The sequence below is a fragment of the Tachypleus tridentatus genome, chromosome 11 (genome assembly GCF_004210375.1).
Source record: "Tachypleus tridentatus isolate NWPU-2018 chromosome 11, ASM421037v1, whole genome shotgun sequence".
Lineage (NCBI taxonomy): Eukaryota > Metazoa > Arthropoda > Merostomata > Xiphosura > Limulidae > Tachypleus > Tachypleus tridentatus.
Window position 1 is genome coordinate 30,802,062 of NC_134835.1, and position 19,945 is coordinate 30,822,006.

The window sequence follows — 19,945 nt, forward strand, 5'->3', positions numbered from 1 at the left end:
ACTATCTTCGCTCATTTACTAATTAACTAAACGGTGGTATAATTTGATATAATATTTCAATTGCTTCACTTATTTAGTAATTAACTAAAATCATGAATATCCATTGTTAATTTTACGAAGAATTTACGAAAAACGTTGAGTAAGACAAGACATACAGTTACCACAGAAAGTGTTCGTACCCCTGCGTCCCGAGTAGCTTTTTGCTCATAACTTAAAAAGTATCACGATTAGGCGATTAGGCTTAGAGTAGTATAGTATGTTATAAATATTATATTAACTCACATCTACATAAATTTTTATGTAAATTAAACAACAAATAAACTGTTCATAAACAATATGAAAATAGGAGGAGCAGAAAGTGTTCGTACATTTCAGAACGTGTGAAAAAACTGATATTCCCGTGAAAATGTTGTTTAGTTTGGTGAATAAACTACATTATACCATTCCAGAACCAGACACTGGGTTCATAATTATTGGAATTTAGCCAGCAAAAAATGTACTTTTGGCAATTTAGCGCCGTCTCCGTCATTATCTGCTTCGTCATCATGGCGAGCAGGAAACAACTGTCCAGTGATTTAAAAAACCGGATTATTCTAAAATGCAAGTCTCGTGTGAATCTTTTCTGTGTTGTTACACAACTTAGTGTGCCGAAATCTACTGTTCAAAGTATAATTTCCAAGTTTAAGCTTACAGGATCAACTGCTAACCTCCCTCGTTCCGGACGCCCCACCAAAATTCCAGAGAGAACCAAGAGGAAGGTTCTCAGAGAAGTTAGTAGGAACCCTCGTTTAACACGTAATGACATACAGAAACTGGTAAGGGAAACTGGAGTTGAAGTAAGCACCTCTACAGTTACGAACATGTTACGCTCTTCTGGGTTCAAAGTATGCCGTCCTCGTAGAACTCCATATTTAAAGCCTGTTCATTTAGAAGCACGATTGAGGTATGCAAGAAAGCATGTAGATAAACCCTTTACCTATTGGAAGAGTATTCTTTGGTCAGACGAGACTAAAATCGAGCTTTTCGGTCACAATGATCTTCGCTATATTTTCCGTAAGAAGGGGGAACGAAATCTTCCAAAGAACACCGTCCCTACAGTTAAACACGGAGGTGGCTCGATCATGCTATGAGGTTCCTTCAACTCTTCTGGTGTAGGCAGCCTTCACCGCGTCAATAGAATCATGAAAAAAGAAGAGTACGTTGATATATTAGGCACTTATATCAAGAATGATGCGCAGAACTTGCGGTTTGGGCGTCGTTGGATCTTCCAGCACGACAATTACCCTAAGCACACATCGAAATATGGCCAATCCTGGTTGCAGAGGAACCATATAAGCGTTCTGGAGTGGCCATCGCAGTCACCCGATCTCAACCCAATTGAAAACGTTTCGCATGAGTTGAAAACCAGGGTTCATCAGCGTCATCCGAAAAACATGCAAGAGTTGGAGGCCTTTTGTAAAGAAGAATGGAAGAAAATACCAGTCGAGTACTGTCAAACGATCATGGAGGGCTATGAGAAGAGATTGCAACAAGTAATTCATCTGAAAGGCTACACAACTGACCATTAAAGTAGACGCACGAAAACTTTGTCCCCCTTTTATGTTTGGTTATTTGTTTATAAACAGTTTATTTGTCGTTTAATTTACATAAAAATTTATGTAAATGTGTGTTCGTATAATATTTATAATATACAATACTTTCATTATCCTAATCATGATACTTTTTAAGTTATAAAGAAAAACTACTCACGACGCAGGGGTATAAACACTTTCTGTCGTAACTGTAGTTAGTATTTTCATTTAGTTTAAGCATACTTAAATTAATCAAACATTATAATGATTGTTATAAAAAATACGACAAAATATAACAACTTTGGTGAAATAACAATCACTATTTGCAAAAACGTACACGTTCCATTCTGTATTTTACCAATCTTCAAACTAATATGAGATACATAAATAAAAAAAATAGAAAATAGGGTTGTGTCATTTGATTGTAAAACAGAACACGGCCTTAACTTTCACCCTCAGATCCCCTCCATTAAGCAGAAGAATTTATACGTTGAAAATCGAGGTTCTATTCACGTCGTGGACACAGAGGAGATAACACAGTGTGTATCTTTGCGCTTTAACAAAAACAATTTAACATTTTCTTAAAATGAGCTTGTCATTGATTTTTGCGTAAGAATTTGGCGAGGTCCATTAAATTAATATCCTTTAAAATTCAACTTTAAATTCAAACAACTTAAGAAATTTTATTCCATGTCTAGAAATAAAAATAATAATGTGCAACTTTATTTTTCTTTTTTTGGGGGAAGGGGGAATTAATTTCAAAATGTCCTTCTTCACGTTATTGTTGCGTGATAACAACCACTAATTCAATTTCAAAAATTGCCTTCTTCATATTGCCTTCTGTTGACATTGTTGTCATCTCTAAATGATCAATGTTTTATGTAATCGATTAATTATTATTGCTGTTTTTTTATGTCTTTGATGAAAGAGAAATATTTTTATCTCTTATTCAGTGTCACTCGCAGACTTGGTCTTATTAGCATGTGGCGCCATCTCTCGCACTTGTTAGCATGCAAATCATGTTCACGTTAATTTGACAGAGAAATAGAAGTAGAAATTCATAGAACGTTCTGTTGTCAAGCTTGATAAATTACAAAACTCAATGATAAACGTTTGAGTCAAAAGCAATTTTAAAATTAACTGATCATTAGGACAAGTTGACAGCATGGTTTGTTTTCTTTTTCACGAACTTCTTACTCATTTCAACTTTGAATCCCATAAGTCCTAATCTGGCCCAGCATGGCCAAGCGTATTAAGGCGTTCGAGTCGTAATCCGAGGGTCGCGGGTTCGAATCCCGGTCGCATCAAACATGCTCGCCCTTTCAGCCGTGGGGGCGTTATAATTTTACGGTCAATCCCACTATTCGTTGGTAAAAGAATAACCCAAGACTGGGCGACGGGTAGTGATGATTAACTGCCTTCCCTCTAGTCTTACACTATTAAATTAGGGATGGTTATCGCAGATAGCCTTCGTGTAGATTTGCGCGAAATTCAAAACAAACAAACAAAGGTTCTTAGCTAATAAATGTTTTTCATTTTTGTTCAATTTCAGAACTCAAGAGTTGGAATGGAGAACGAAAGACAAAATATTTTATGAAAGATTATTTAAGCATGCAGGATAATACTTAAAAATTACGATTTAATCGCTGGCTTTCAGCGTTTAAACCTTATCATGAAAACATATGAACCCCATAGGGGCACGGCGGCATATCTGCAGTCTCAAACCGCTACAAACTGGGTTTCGATACCAGTGGTGGGCAGAATACAGATAACCCATTGTGTAGCTGTGTGCTTAATTCTAAACAAACAAAAGAACTCTTAAAAACTGAGATACATATTAATCGAATACGTAGATAACTGATTCTATAATTCAAATTCTATAAAACAATAAAATGGTTTAATTGTAACCGTCATTAAGTCGTGTTATATTTAACCAGTTAGATGCCACACCAAGGTTCGACCCTCGCTAGTACAGCGGTAATTTACAACGCTAAAATGAGGGGTTCGATTCCCCTCGGTGGGCTCAGCAGATAGCCTGATGTAATTTTGCTATAAGAAAATACGCGCACACCCAGTAAAATTTCAATTACACATTGAGCTTTTAGGAAAAGCTTAAAATATCGTCCGCTTCTTGTATTCACTATATATTTAAAGTTTACACTTTTATTTCACTGCACAACCAGTTTTAAACTTTTGAACCAGTTTATAATACACTAACGCAAAATATATCTAATTTATTTAGAATAACAATCTCTCTTAATACAAGCACAGGCCACGTGTTAACCATGTGTTGGAGGATAGAAACACATCAAAAATAGTGTTTAGATCTTTTCTTTTTCTTTTTCTTAAAATGTCTCCTGGTAGGACAGCGGTAAATTTGTGGACTTACAGCGTTAAAATTCGAAGTTCGATTTCCTGCTGTGGACACAGTAGATAGTCCTACGTGGCTTTGTTCCAAACCAAACAAACAATTATAGTTCTCGAACAATAATTTACAGCTAAAGTTCAGTTTCTTTCGTGGTTTGGTTCTGCAATTCTCATGTTAAATCTGTTTCGGTAAGTCGCTTAAAGGTTTGTGTTTTGAATATTAAATTATTACGAAATTATTACCCTTCATTACGTAATCTAATGAATAGTTTTTAATTACGTAGGTAGATTAAATAATCTTCCTCGAAAGGATGCAATCTTTATAGCATACACTATGACGCCCTCTTACCAGATACTGTAAACACTCTTCAACAATTCCAGGAACAATGACAGCACTTACACTTCGCACATGTGTAAATTAGGTTTTGACATTGGTATAGGTTCATCTTATTCACGGGAATATTGCAAAGGAAAACAGTTCGTTGTATTCACCTAACTTATAGTTTGTTTGTACAGGAAAAATATTTATTATAGTCATTTAGCTCATATCCAGTTTGTAAAGGTTAGGTGTTAATTATATTCTCCTAACTCACAGCCAGTTTGTAAAGATTAGGTATTAATTATATTCTCCTAACTCACAGCCAGTTTGTAAAGGTTAGGTGTTAATTATATTCTCCTAACTCATAGCCAGTTTGTAAAGGTTAGGCATTAATAAAATTCTCCTAACTCACAACCAGTTTGTAAAGATTAGGCATTAATTATATTCTCCTAACTCATAGCCAGTTTGTAAAGATTAGGTATTAATTATATTCTCCTAACTCATAGCCAGTTTGTAAAGATTTGGTATTAATTATATTCTCCTAACTCATAGCCAGTTTGTAAAGATTTGGTATTAATTATATTCTCCTAACTCATAGCCAGTTTGTAAAGGTTAGGTATTAATTATATTCTCCTAACTCACAGCCAGTTTGTAAAGGTTAGGTGTTAATTATATTCTCCTAACTCATAGCCAGTTTGTAAAGGTTAGGTATTAATTATATTCTCCTAACTCACAGCCAGTTTGTAAAGGTTAGGTGTTAATTATATTCTCCTAACTCATAGCCAGTTTGTAAAGGTTAGGCATTAATTATATTCTCCTAACTCACAACCAGTTTGTAAAGATTAGGTATTAATTATATTCTCCTAACTCACAGCCAGTTTGTAAAGGTTAGGTATTAATTATATTCTCCTAACTCATAGCCAGTTTGTAAAGGTTAGGTATTAATTATATTCTCCTAACTCACAGCCAGTTTGTAAAGGTTAGGTGTTAATTATATTCTCCTAACTCATAGCCAGTTTGTAAAGATTAGGCATTAATTATATTCTCCTAACTCATAGCCAGTTTGTAAAGATTAGGTATTAATTATATTCTCCTAACTCATAGCCAGTTTGTAAAGATTTGGTATTAAATATATTTTCCTAACTCATAGCCAGTTTGTAAAGGTTAGGTATTAATTATATTCTCCTAACTCATAGCCAGTTTGTAAAGGTTAGGTATTAATTATATTCTCCTAACTTATAGCCAGTTTGTAAAGATTAGGAATTAATTATATTCTCCTAACTCACAGCCAGTTTGTAAAGGTTAGATATTAATTATATTCTCCTAACTCACAGCCAGTTTGTAAAGGTTAGGTGTTAATTATATTCTCCTAACTCATAGCCAGTTTGTAAAGGTTAGGCATTAATTATATTCTCCTAACTCACAACCAGTTTGTAAAGATTAGGTATTAATTATATTCTCCTAACTCATAGCCAGTTTGTAAAGGTTAGGTGTTAATTATATTCTCCTAACTCATAGCCAGTTTGTAAAGATTAGGCATTAATTATATTCTCCTAACTCATAGCCAGTTTGTAAAGATTAGGTATTAATTATATTCTCCTAACTCATAGCCAGTTTGTAAAGTTTGGTATTAATTATATTCTCTAACTCATAGCCAGTTTGTAAGGTTAGGTATTAATTATATTCTCTAACTCATAGCCAGTAGTTCTCCTACGCCAATAAAGATTAGGAATGCCAGTTTGCTCCTAACTCATGAAGGTTTATATTCTCCTAAATTCATGGTTCTCAGCCTGTTGCAGAAAAAGAAACCAAATTGTTCTGCTAAGGCCCGGCATGGCCTAGCGCGTAAGGCGTGCGACTCGTAATTCGAGGGTCGCGGGTTCGAGCCCGCGTCGCGCTAAACATGCTCGCCCTCCCAGCCGTGGGGGTGTATAATGTGACGGTCAATCCCACTGTTGGTAAAAGAGTAGCCCAAGAGTTGGGGTGGGTGGTGATGACTAGCTGCCTTCCCTCTAGTCTTACACTGCTAAATTAGGGACGGCTAGCACAGATAGCCCTCGAGTAGCTTTGTGCGAAATTCCCAAACAAACTAATTTTTCTGCTATGAATGCAGTCAACTTCTACTATTCAATCATCAGGGCTGTCCAAAGAGTTGGCGATAATAGCTGTATTTCCTCTAGTTTCTCAGTTCAAAATCAGAGACTGTTACGTGCAAGTAGCCCTTGCTCAGCCTTGCGGAAAATTCTGGAACAAACAACCAAATAAAAATATTAATTACCAAAAATCATTATTTTGTCAAACTTATGGTAAAAGCTGATAAAGAGAAACAGTTTGTTATATTTCTTTATCTGATGACAAATTTGATATCTCTTACTCAGTTACCAAGAGACTGCAAGCATCACGTGAACTCTGTTGTTACATGACGTAAACTATTAAACGAATCATATAACTCATGAAAATCAACTAAGAATCAGTTCTGAAAATCTGACAGACTGTTCTGTTAAATGAAATCTGGATCACCTTTAAATGCTATTTTTACACCTATGTGTGTGTGTGTGCATTTATCAGCAAGGCTTCTCGAAAATGGCTGAATGGATTTGGACGAATGTTTGTATACTTTTGGACTGTAAACCAACTTAGAAGTGATTAGTTTCGAATGGTCAAGGTCATGGCAAGGTTACTAAAATATTCCCTCTCTGTTAACATAGGGACCTATTTTTCACACTGTTTTAACTCTGTAATCCAGTCAAACATGACGAAATTAGATGGACTTATGTAGAAGACTATTTCGTATTGTCCTGCCAAATAGTAACGAACATGCAGACACATTTCACATTTTTTGGAAGACAAATAAAATAAACGCTACCAAGCAGAGGTATACGTTTTCCTGAATGTCCCTCTAGTTAGCATTATTGTTGTTGTGTTTTGTTGTTGTTCGAATTTCGCTCAAAGCTACACGAGAGCTATCTGCGCTAGTCGTCCCTAATTTAGCAGTGCAAGACTAGAGGGAAGGCAGCTAGTCATCACCACCAGTCGCTGACTCTTGGGCTACGTTTATACCAACGAATAGTGGGATTGACTGTAACGTTATAACGCTCACACTGCTGAGAAAGCGAGAATGTTTGGTGTAACGGGAATTCGAACCCTCGACCCTCAGTTTACAAGTCGAGCACCCTAACCACCTGATCATGTCTGGCCTAGTTTTTAGTAAGGTTTGTTTTGTTTTGAATTTCGCGCAAAGCTACACAAGGGCTGTTTGCGCTAGCCGTCTCTAATCTTACACTGCTAAACTCTTTTACCAACGAATAGTGGGATTGACCGTAAAATTATAACGCTCACACTGCTGAGAGAGCGAAAATGTTTGGTGTAATGGGAATTCTAACACTCGACCCTTAAATTACAAGTCGAACACCCTAACCACCTGGCCATGCTGAGCCTACTAGTAACGATACTTTTATGCTACACATTAAATAAAAGTTCATTACAATCCTCTTACGTATAAACATCACCAGTCTTGAATTAACAAAACAGAGGGAAGGCAGCTGGTCAACAACATTTTCCGCCAGTTCTCGGACTACTCTTATCTGAACGAATAGTGGGATTTGACCGTCACTCTTACAGGGCACCCACAGCTTCAAAGTGTCCTTTTAGTTTCTGCGGCAACAAAACGGAAAATGGAATGATTGGGTTTACAGTCTGGGCACACTAACCACTAGAGATACCCAACACGCGCTATTTTTTTAGATTGGTTATCTCCCAACTAATGTTATGTAAGAAACAAGTCCGTATCTTAGAAAACTAAACCAAAAGAATGTACGTTGTTGCTTTAAATTATTACTTATTACTATACTAAATACTGAATATAAAATACATGGATTCAAACTTTGACCACATAATTAATTTATTCGAATACTGAAGACGAAATATATGAACTCAAAATTAGACCGCACAATGAAATTATTCGAATAAAGGAGACAGTATATATATAGGCCTACTCTCAAACCATAGAATAAACTTGTCTGAATGTGATGCAACGTTCTGGAAATATCTACTTAATATTCCAGAAAAGATAAATAACTTTAGTTTTAAGTAACTTAAAAACTTTCATTATTAAGCATATTTTCATTAAGAAAATACAACAAAAAACACTTCGATATTAATTGTAAATTTCATTGAAATACATTTATAAGGTGTTCTACGCACAGGACAAAAAAGAACACTCATGATAAAAGTGATAATTGTAGAAGTCAGCGATCAAGTGTTAAGACTTAAATAATTTATAATGTGTAACAAAATATCACATGCTCGCAAAGAAAAAGTTGGGAAAAACACAAAACATTTATTATAAAAGTTGATATAATAATAATTTAGAATATCACATGAGCTACATCTCAGATTCAGACGACAAAACTACCTTACATTATAAACCTGAAGATAAGCATGCTATTAATATATATTACAAGAAAATGAATGAAACATACAGATTTGAACTGCGTTATCAGCAATGCGAAGAGAGCTATGAATAGGATAAAAACAATAAATATATCATACGATTAAGTTTATATATATATCATTGTATAAATATATCATACGATTAAGTTTATATATATATATATCATTGTATAAATATATCATACGATTAAGTTTATATATATATATCATTGTATAAATATATCATACGATTAAGTTTATATATATATATATCATTGTATAAATATATCATACGATTAAGTTTATATATATATATATATCATTGTATAAATATATCATACGATTAAGTTTATATATATATATATATCATTGTATAAATATATCATACAATTATATATATAAAAACTTAATCGAATTCAAGAGTTGGCGGTTGGTGGTGATGACTAACTGCCTTCCCTCTAGTTTTACACGGCTAAATTAGGGACGACTAGAGCAGATAGTCCTCGTGTAGCTTTGCGCGAAATTAATAACAAATCAAAACAATCATTTTCAGTGGCGGTGGTCGTGGGGATTTAATAGATTATTAAGCCTGTCGTAAGTCAAATTTAAGCAAAGATCAACAGCTTTCCAAGTCTGTTGCGATGCGTACGTCATATCACCGTCCGTCAGAAACAGTTCCGTTTAGTACAAGGTAAAAGAATACGATTTAGTAACGCGTACAAAAGAATGATAAAAGTGACAGCATGAGCACGTGCTTTTTGTTCTATCGAAAATAATAATGAAAGTCCTGTTCGTACACTCAACACCAATACCCATGCCGCTTTGTTATGGGTAAGTGGTGTTTACGCGGGAATGCGAAATGCTGCTATGCAATCTACTTCATTCAGGTTTTGTACTCCATTGTTACACCTCCCGCTAAAGTCCAAGTTACCTTTAGATTATCAAGTCGCAGAATTATCTTTCAGGTTTGAAAACTGCCCAGAAAGATAAGATAGTTTCGACATAAAAATAATAATTTAAAATCGTATGAAATTAACACGATTTTCGTTGTCACTTTTTAATAATTTAAGAGAACGCGCTATTTAGGGAGTAAGTAAGGCTCTAGGAACAGCCACTCTGTGTACAAACCTCCGGCTTGTGTCATGTATTCATACTCGTAAAACATTTCTTGTGGATATTGTGTAGATTGTTTTTCTATGGAGTTTCTACCAAATGTGGATTTATGGCGTCTGAAACGTTATCGCTAAGTGTCCTGCTTACGTTGACCATCTTTAGCGCAATCAACGAAGGTAAGTTTTTGTGTTTCTTAAGCTTGCTCGTGCGCGTGAGCTCGATCGTAGAAGAATGGCGCCGTATATGTAGTTTATTTAAGACATTTTTGCTAGCTTGGCCTGATGGCCGTCCTACTGTTCGGGGCCAAGGGGGTCAAAGAATGTTTGGCTCGAGTTCACGGCTACTAGAATAATTGTCATACAAATGGTAGAAAATATTTTGTGACTTTGAGCGCATCGTACGTTGACTTCATTTGTTTGTATTCGTATTTAAATCGAGTATTACGTATTAGAAATACAGCATCGCGTTGTTTAGGAAGCTACGAAAGCATATGTAGTCGTTGTACTTGAAGTACCAAATGTTATGGCGTGATGTGTCAGTTCTAACGATTATCATCAACTTGGATTTTTATAGTTCCTAGAAGTATTAATAACAGATAGGTTGCTATAATTATAAGTTACATATCCTGTTTCGTGCAGGTATAAGCTGAAAGCTATTACTTCGATTATTAGATAAAAAGAATTGTTCCCAGTGAAAGTTTAACTGACATTTCACTACGTCAGTACTTGAGGTTTGTCACTGTATATACCAAAAATTTAGAAACTATATTTCAATACACCAATCTAACATTATTTATTTTCAGACTTGGAAGGTCCGTCACTGTTTACCAATTATTTACAAATTATATATAATCAAACCAACTAATTATTTTCCTATCTGTTAATGTATACCAGTTATATATATATGCAAATTGTATTTCAGTTCACCAATCTAACATCATTTATTTTCTGACTTGGAGGTTTGTCACTGTATACTAAATATTTACAAACTATACATTTGAAGTTATTCCTTTATGTTAGGTCTGTTGTAAAACACGTGTGATAATCATACATAGCTGTAGTAGTTGCAAAAAGCAGTTATAAATTTAGTTTGTAAATGGTGTTTATAAATCGCTGTGTGTAAATAACTGAGAATACTTAAGTCCAGTTCTGTTTGTCCTCGTATCTTTTGAACTAGGTGGGAAATTCTCATAATTATGAGAGCAACGTAGACTGATTTTATTTTTCGTTTCTATGTTAACATCTATAATGAGAAAGTTTTAAAATATATAACCTTGGTTAAAATATGCTGGTTTCAAACAGATTTGAGTGTAAATGCTGTATAACAATTAAAAGTTGGTTTCATATGATTTGTTTAATAGCTTATTTTGTTGGACCAAATGTATAAAATCGTTATAATGCAAAGGTTTTTCAATCTCTATCTCTACCACAAATAAAAAAACTAGTACCTTTTTTCGATATTTTACCTCATTAGCTAAGACTTATTTTGCCCTTTGAAAAACAAAGTTTATAAAATGCGTTTGAACTACTAGCATTCTTGCTAAAAGTCGTTATGAAAAATAACAGCCTCAGAAACTCTTAATTCTGCTGTTCAGTTTCTGATACCTGAAGAAGGACATTGCCCGAAACGTTGTATCGTCAGTAGTATAAATGTAACATATATATATATATATATATATCTGTAGTTAACTTCTTGGTGGTTTGACCTACAACATTTTCTTTTATTCCTTTCAACAACCACTAGGCGTAATTTCTTAGACAATTTTATGCCAACTTAAATTTTGTACGCGACCACTTAACCATCAATTTTAGGCTTAAGACTATGCCTAATATAAAATCAGTACTATAGTAAACTCCGTTACGAAATGAAATCACCACAGTCGCAAACGGCTGTCATCTTTTCAACAGTAATGGCGAAGGATTTTCTGTAATGATAAATCAATAAGTGAAAGTAGTATATAAATGATTTATCCTGTACGTTGTCATTAAGGATTTGGTAGTTTTATATTCAAAGATAATGTTAAGTGAGGTTTGGGGAGTAAGAAAACTGTTATGTGTCAATTGTGTGAGATTGTTTTTAAAATATACAAAACAGGCAAGTTTATTTCAAAATGCGTATGTAAAGAAGGGCGGTATTATAGGTAAATTAAACATAACTTTATAGAACAACTTCACCTTTAAGATAATAATAGAAAGTTTTGCAAGTTATTTAGCTTGCTTGTATTTTAAATAATTTCGGTGTTAAAAATTATTGTCCTATGTATAGTATTGACTATCGATTAGTTTCAGAACATGGTGATGTTTGTACCTTGTAGTTGGGACAAAAAATAGCTTCAAGACAATGAAAATTACGTAAACGGTTTTAGGCTTCACCTGCTTCAAGTTTATTTGTACTTAACGTTTCGAAAATTTCCTTTTGACCCACCCCACACCATTTCCCAGTGACGCAGTATTAAGTCTACACGCTTACGACAATAACAATCGAGTTTGATACCCGTGGTGGGCGGAGCACAGATATTCCATTGTGTAGCTTTGCACTTAACAACCAAACCTATTAGCTCATTTAAGGACATCAATTATTAAGTTTCCTGTTTTCGTTATTAATATATTTGGATACCTGCTACTCTCTCACTCTCTCTTTTTAAGTAGATTACTGTGAATTTGTTTGTTATTTTGTGTTTTTTTTTTCTTTTCTATGCGAGTCAACTAGTTCCGTCTAATGCTCTTCAACTGAATATCTTACCAGTAACGTCTAGAGATAAAAATGTCTGGCTGTTGAAATGGCCCGGCATGACCAGGTGGTTAGAGCGCTTGACTTGAAATCTGATGGTCACGGGTTCAAATTCCCATTACACCAAACATGCTCACCCTTTCAGCCGTGAGGGCGTTATAATGTTACGGTCAATTTCACCATTCGTTGGTAAAAGAGTAGCCCAAGAACTGGCGGTGGATGGTGATGAATAGCTGCCTTTCCTCTAGTCTAACACTGCTAAAATAGTGACGGCTAGCGCAGATAGCCCTTGTGTAGCTTTGCGCGAAACTCACAAACAAACAAACTGTTGAAGTTAATCAGCATTTTACGAATTGGTGTTTATTAACCGGAACGTTCAGTATAATGCGTAAATGAACTCAAGAAGTACACGACTTAATTTACCCCGAACAATTGATATCTCTAATAAAATTTACAAAAAATAAATTCACCTGAATTTTTTAAATAGTTACCATGGATACAAGACCTCAAATGAGATGAAGCAGTAGAGTATCAATATTGAAATATTGTGTTACTGTTGATTATGGGCATGGCATAGCCAGGTGGTTAGAGCGCATGACTCGCAACCTGAGGGTCACGGGTTTGAATCTGGAAGGTCGGAACAATTTGTATTTGATTTATCTGTATACTGCGAATGTGGCATAAAGTTCAGAAGTGCATTTTAACCACTAGCAAATTATATGTGAAATTGAATTATTTAGGAAGATTTAGTCCTCTCATACGATTTTTATCGCACGTACAGGTCACCCTAGTAAACTAGGTGACTATTTCAAATGAAGGGTGTACCAGAGATACGCTTTAATGTGGAAAGTTGATCACCTAGTGTGTACAGATATATACGCTACTGTGGATAAGTTAGAGACCAACATTCAATCCTCTGTGAAAAAGGTTGGTTCGGTTTGGTTTGGTTGATTTGGTGTTTTATGGCACAAAGCAATTAGGCTATCTGAATAAGGTGTTCAGGGCAAACTATATTAAGAATGATAATGCTAATCCAAAGTGATATTTGTTTTAAAGACTTTTCAAATGTTTGTTTGTATGTTTTGAATTTCGCGAAGAGCTACACGAGGGCTATCTACGCAAGCCGTCCCAAATTTAACAGTGTAAGACTAGAGGGAAGGCGGCTGTTCATCACCACCCATCGCCAACTCTTGGGCTACTTTTTTATCAAAGAAAAGTGGAATTGACCGTCACATTATAACGCCCCCACGGCTAAAAGGCCGAGCACGTTTTAGTGTGACGGAGATTCGAATCTGCGACCCTCAGATTATGAATCGAGTGTCTTATTCGTCTGGCCATGCTGGGCCCTTTTCAAATGAGATGTAAGAATGACAGAGCTGGAGATATTTATGTTTTTGAAAACTAGAACTTGCAGATATTATAATGGTACTACTATTATCCTGACCTCTAACATCTAATGACATTTCACTCATTTATCATGTGTATATTTTATGGGCATCGACTAACAAATTTGATTCATTGTTACATTTTTTTAAAATATCTTTCATGAAAGTAGGTTATTTTTGTGGGTCTGCGATTGTCACGTGACAGTTGTGCTTTGAAGTACGAAATATGGTTTCAAGACACATTTTCTCTGATGAAGTAAGACATAGCAAAATGCCATAATGTTCATAGCTTTACATGTAGAAGGCTACAGCCATCGGGAAATGTCCCACAATAATGAAAGTATTAGAAATCGGAGTTCTTATAATTATCAAAGTTACGTTGACGGTGGTACCACTTACAGGAAGAGTATATCTTCAAAAACAACAACATTCCAGTCCTTTACGATCAGATGTTAAGTATCTCAGGCTTACTTGGAGACAGACATAAACTTACCAGGACCATGCAACATGAAGTCCAGAAATCGTTGGTGTTAAAGTTGGTCCTTCCACAGTGTGATGTAACTTACCTCATGTAGAGTTGAAATAATTCATTGTTGCAAGAAAATCCAAATCCCATGGAGACAAGAAAAGTGACTGTAGTTTGTAAAATAAAAAAATTGGACCTGTGTGGAGAATAGTAAATTATATTAGTAAAATTTGGAGAATTTGGAAATCTTAGACGTCAGTACATTCGTCATAGGAATGTTGAAATGTTAACGGAAAATTATCTGTAACCTCCAATTAATTAAGCTGGATAAACATGTTATCCAAGTACGGGAGCTGTTTAACCATACCTGGAGTTGATGATTTCTCGAAACTTGGATGATACTTCCTGACGAAGCCAAATCATCATTCACCATTATCTTCATTTTGGATGTCATTTAGCGATAACACTATGTAACAAAATTTTTACTTTTTCTTGTTCCTGGACAGAAAGTGTTATTTTCCAATTGCTTATGCCTAAAGTAAATAGAAAAGACTTATTTTTCTCTTCAAACTTGGCTTTTTGGTTTTGGGAACGTATAACGAAAACATGGTGGGAGATTATATTTGGGGGCTGATACGTGAAAGTGATTTACATTACAGTCGCAAATCTCAAAAACCTACTCACTTGTAAATATTTTGTATAACTTTAGTATAAATACATGTAAATCTTGATTCATATGTTGTTTTATACAGACCTTATGTAAATGAAAATGTGTAAATTTGCCCGTTTTTACATAGAAAATAGATTAATTTCTAAATTAATTCCAGGTCACAAAAGCAAAGTTTGAGGGGTGTGTGTTCTTCTTATAACAAAGCCACAGTGAACCCACCGAGGGGAATCGAACCCCTGATTTTAGCGTTGTAAATAGACTTACCGCTGTACTAGCGGAGGACAAATTTGAAGCGCATAATGGCTATTTTCTGTACTTTTACAACATAAGCAATTAAGAAATAACATATACTATCCAGGAACATAATTTGTGTTGCATAATGTAATTTTCCAGCATCATAACGAACTGAAACACACAACAAAACACAGTAGAACGGTATTTAAATGACAGGAAGAGGGGTGAACGTACCAAGTATGAGTTTTTCATAGCCCTCACCTCAGTATTTGAAAGTATGATTCTTCTGAACGGGGGGGTACAGCTTAAATCGTGGAAGGAATTCTGAAACATGAGAAACCGTTACTCATCAGCTTCTGAGAGTGATTTCAGCTAACAGTAGTAAAACAAAATATTAAAAAATAAACTAAATTCATGTATTTGTTTTGCCTTTAGACATTATGAAGTCCTGAAATAATTAAAATGAACTGTGCATGTTTTATACTTGAAATATGTAATGATGGTCTCTTGTAGATTTTGTATATATTGCGGAAAACAGGAAACCATTCTCAGCAGAGAGAAACAGATATAAAATGGCTTCTCAAAACTCGTAACTTCCCAGTGACATTTCTTTTGTTTGCTCTACTTATTTAACCAACGTATAAATAACGCGAAAGTAAAGAGCTGTTTCAAAGGTGGGCTTTTTTTATTAATTAAATTACAAGATTATATATGTATATATACCTCTTGTCCCTATTTCTGTAGTTTAGTGGACGGGTTCCCCTTCTAAATTTCGCTAAAATCAGGGGTTCGATTCCCCTCGGTGAACTCAGCAGATAGCCGAATGTGACTTTGTTGTATGAAAACACACTATAAGTTTCGCCTCAGTTGGATTTGCCCTGAAAAAGTGCTTGTATTCTGACCAGATACGTTTGTCGCTTTCATAAATGTACTAAAAAGTAGAAAAACGGGTTTTATGACACTGATTCTGCTCATCTCCAGTGAGTTCATTCATTATTTCAAACAGTGTTCCTCGGTTGTACGGTTAAAGCTTTAGCTTAGCCCGAGGCATTAATTTGTTTTTATCATTCATAAAAATAATTAGAGATTAATCGGAGAAATCTAGAAGATCTGTTTTAGTTTTGTTGGAGAAAACTGGTAGGTGGATATAGTGGTGAAGTCGTTCGTGAATAACTAGCGCGTGTTGTCTTTGAACTGTTTAGATGAATAAGCTCGTGTTTGCTTTAAAACTGTGCAAAAACATTGTTTACACACTTTAACTTCTAAAAAGATATTTTGCACAATCGCGTGACGTACGTCTTCGTTTTGTTGTCACGTTTTGTTTCCTATACCAGTTAACAAAATGCTGTTTGGATTTCTAATTGGTTTAAATATTGATAAGAAAACCTCATTATTGAAACGTCATCTAGTACATATTGCCCTACGCGAATAATAAATATATTCTGTAGCTTAGAGGTCGCTTTGCGCACAATCCTGTCAAAAATGATATTGGATATCAACATTTTGCTCTAATTATGTATGTTTGTTTGTGTGCGTATTATATAAATGTGTGTGGACATATATATGTGTTAGACCATTTCAGAATGGAACTTTGAATATGCTGTAATAAATTATACTAAATTAATTCAAATTATGCAAATTACATTATTTTCAACTACCTGTGTACTGTTCGACCGTTAATAGTAGTCGTTCAAGAAGATATATATTTATTTATTACCTGAGCGAAGCCTGATTGATTTTTCTCGACAAGTACATTAAAAATGAAGCGCTTTTAAGAAATCGTTTTTGTTTGTTTTGAAGATACTATAATTCTGACATTCAGAGCGTAATGCGACCTTTGCGGTAAAAGGCCAGATCAGGTACCCTGATGTTCAGATAATTACAAATTTTAACGTCTGGCAAGATGACTTGTGGGTAATTTATAACGTGATTGCTACGGTTATAGTATACCCAAGAATAGCGGGATTGATTGCTACGGTTATAGTATACCCAAGAATAGCGGGATTGATTGCTACGGTCATAGTATACCCAATGTATACCCAGAAATAGTGGGATTCATTGCTACGGTTAGTATACCCAATGTATACCCAGTTATACTAAACCCTGTTCTGGAAATGTGCAGCATTTCAGTGAAATATCGTAGCCTGAATCTTGGGTCTTCTGCTAACTATTAGGCCTCGCTTGGCCACAAAACAGAAAAGTAATAACAAATAAAAGTGAACAAAGCTATAAATGTTTAAGTTAGAAAAGAAAATATTTTATGAGGTAAGGAAATGTTCGTATCGCCAAAGTATACATATTAGTCTATTTTTTTTTATCTGTGACGTCGAATTCGACTTGATTGAATTTGATATATACATATATCCAGTCATTATATTCAACCCCGGATTAAGGCATGGGCTTATTTGGCTGAAGCCCAGGGCCTCAAGCTATGACTATAAATGTATTGCACGTAGAGGTTCTGTCTCGAGGGGGCCTATCTATAAGTTGAAAAGCCTAGGACCAATAAAACCCTTAATCAGCCTTGATTATATTATTTGTTATTTTGGGGGCAGCCTTTGCCTCGATTATCAGTAATAAAATAAAGATCATAAGGAGCACGTGGTTGAATTATGGAATTGTCTCTTGGCGACAAACTATAATAGCAATGTATAACAAAGTCTTTATCTCAAGATGTGTTATACAGCCTTCTAAAGTCTCTCAAGTTGCATAGCTCGTTACACAAGAGCCCTTATCACGGTTACATGTATAGTTTATGTTCCAGTGAAACCACCGGGAATTATATTAGTACGGACAAAGTAAGTTGGTCTTTAACGAATACCCTTTTTCCTTTATGAGTTTGTAGTTTAACGTTTGCCAATTAAAAAGTCTTTGTGGCATCCTTCAAGGGTAAAGTAAAAGATGCTGAATTGAAGACTGGAAGTAAGAGAAAGAAGCAACACGTATCTCACTAAAGTCAGTTTTCTATTGGCTACAATTAAATCGCACATTTCTTCCACCCACCAAGCCTTTTTTTTTTCTTCCACAAACGACTGTCAACCCCGTGTGGTTAGTCATATTTAATTCATGGTTACTTCCAGCTTTGTAATGTTGTATTTCATATTTTACGTAGGTGTCTGTATATACCAGCTAAACTTGGTTCTCAGACGAGGTTCGTTGATTGTTTGTTTCGTGATGTAATAATAAAGTTTAAAAAATCCTGTTGTGGAAATTAGCACTCTTTAATAGGTGTGCTTGTGGATGTGAGTGTTGCATCCTTTATGTGCGATTTTTCTGTATTAGTAAGTAACATTACTAATTACACATTAATTAATTAGTAATTAACATTAATGGTTGCAGTGGCACAGCAGAATGCTGGCAGACTTGTATCGCTAGAAACCAGGCTTCGATGCCCGTGGTGGGTAGAGCACAGATGGCCCTTTGAATAGCTTTGTGCTTAATAGAAACGCCCCCCGCTAGTACAGCGGTAAGTCGACGGACTTACAACGCTAAAATCAGGGGTTTGATTCCCCTCGGTGGGCTCAGCAGATAGCCCGATACGGCTTTGCTATAAGAAAAAAACACACACACAATTAATAGAAAAAAAAATGCATACAGCTTTGTTAGTAAAGTAGTAATTCCTATATGACGAATTCCTGTTTTTGGCGATTTGATTTTTATCTCACAGTATTACACAAGAAATCTTACGTAGTTATTTACAAAATATTTATATGGTCGTCGCAACAACGCATCGGAAAGCTAAATTATTAGCTTTCAAATCCTCTCGTAAACAAAATATGCATAACAAGTTCAACTATAAGCTAAGAAATATTATATACCACAAAGTTTTCGTAGGAATCTATCAGGTTGTATAGGTTTTGTTTTCGATATTACATTAAAACCTGGTTCTTTAGACGCGAGGAGATTTAACACTCCTACGAAAAGTGGGGCCTAATAGGCCTCAGAGCAACTTGAAGTGTTATTAATATTAGGCTAATAAATTTGTATTTAAATGAAATTGCCATTGTATTTGATTTCATTTCATTAAATGAAATGGCAATTTCATTTAAATACAAAATTATTAGCCTAATATTAATAACCTTTCAAGTTGCTCTGAGGCCTATTAGGCCCCACTTTTCGTAGGAGTGTTAATACTCTCAAAACCATTCACCATCACATCTAAATTCACTTGTTCGTGATCGCCTTTCCTGTTCGTGAGGTTAGTTTACTTTCTCGTACACCTTTATGCAGTTACTATTTAAGCTCAAGTTTGATTGACACCTGTTAAACGTACGTAAGTTATGTGACATTAACGAGTTTAGAAATGTTTATATCCTTTATGGACAAATAAAATGCTACTGGTTTGCATGACTCCCCGGTATTTACATAGTACACGCTCGACTCGTCTTCACTTCGTATATATTTGTATTTATATGTTAAATAAGCTAAGGCGATGCTTATTTGTATCACTTGTTCAGGGGTGTAGATCCTAGGGGGATGGGGGTATACATCCCCTCTTCATTTTAGGTGGGGGGTATGGTGCATACAATCACCCCCCCCTACAATTTGGTCTGTTGAATTGTTTTATTGCATCACAGGCCTACAAATTGTGTGTTTGTTCTTGTGATTCTCGTGTTCTTACCAATCGAATTACATAATTAGGCCTAGATGTAGGCTTTT

General features: G+C 35.1%; 1 protein-coding gene across 2 annotated transcripts in view; it reads left to right on the forward strand.

The window, feature by feature from the left end:
• The first annotated feature begins 9,596 nt into the window (after positions 1 to 9,596).
• The window catches only part of LOC143231861 (protogenin-like), a 103,221-nt gene continuing 92,872 nt past the window's right edge, over positions 9,597 to 19,945 (forward strand). The window contains exon 1 of one of the 2 annotated variants that reach the window (XM_076466600.1): positions 9,597 to 9,977. In XM_076466600.1, the coding sequence (XP_076322715.1) occupies positions 9,911 to 9,977 (67 nt within the window). In that variant the 5' untranslated portion in view covers positions 9,597 to 9,910. The remainder of the gene's footprint in view (positions 9,978 to 19,945) is intronic. The other variant, XM_076466601.1, reaches the window with a different exon arrangement.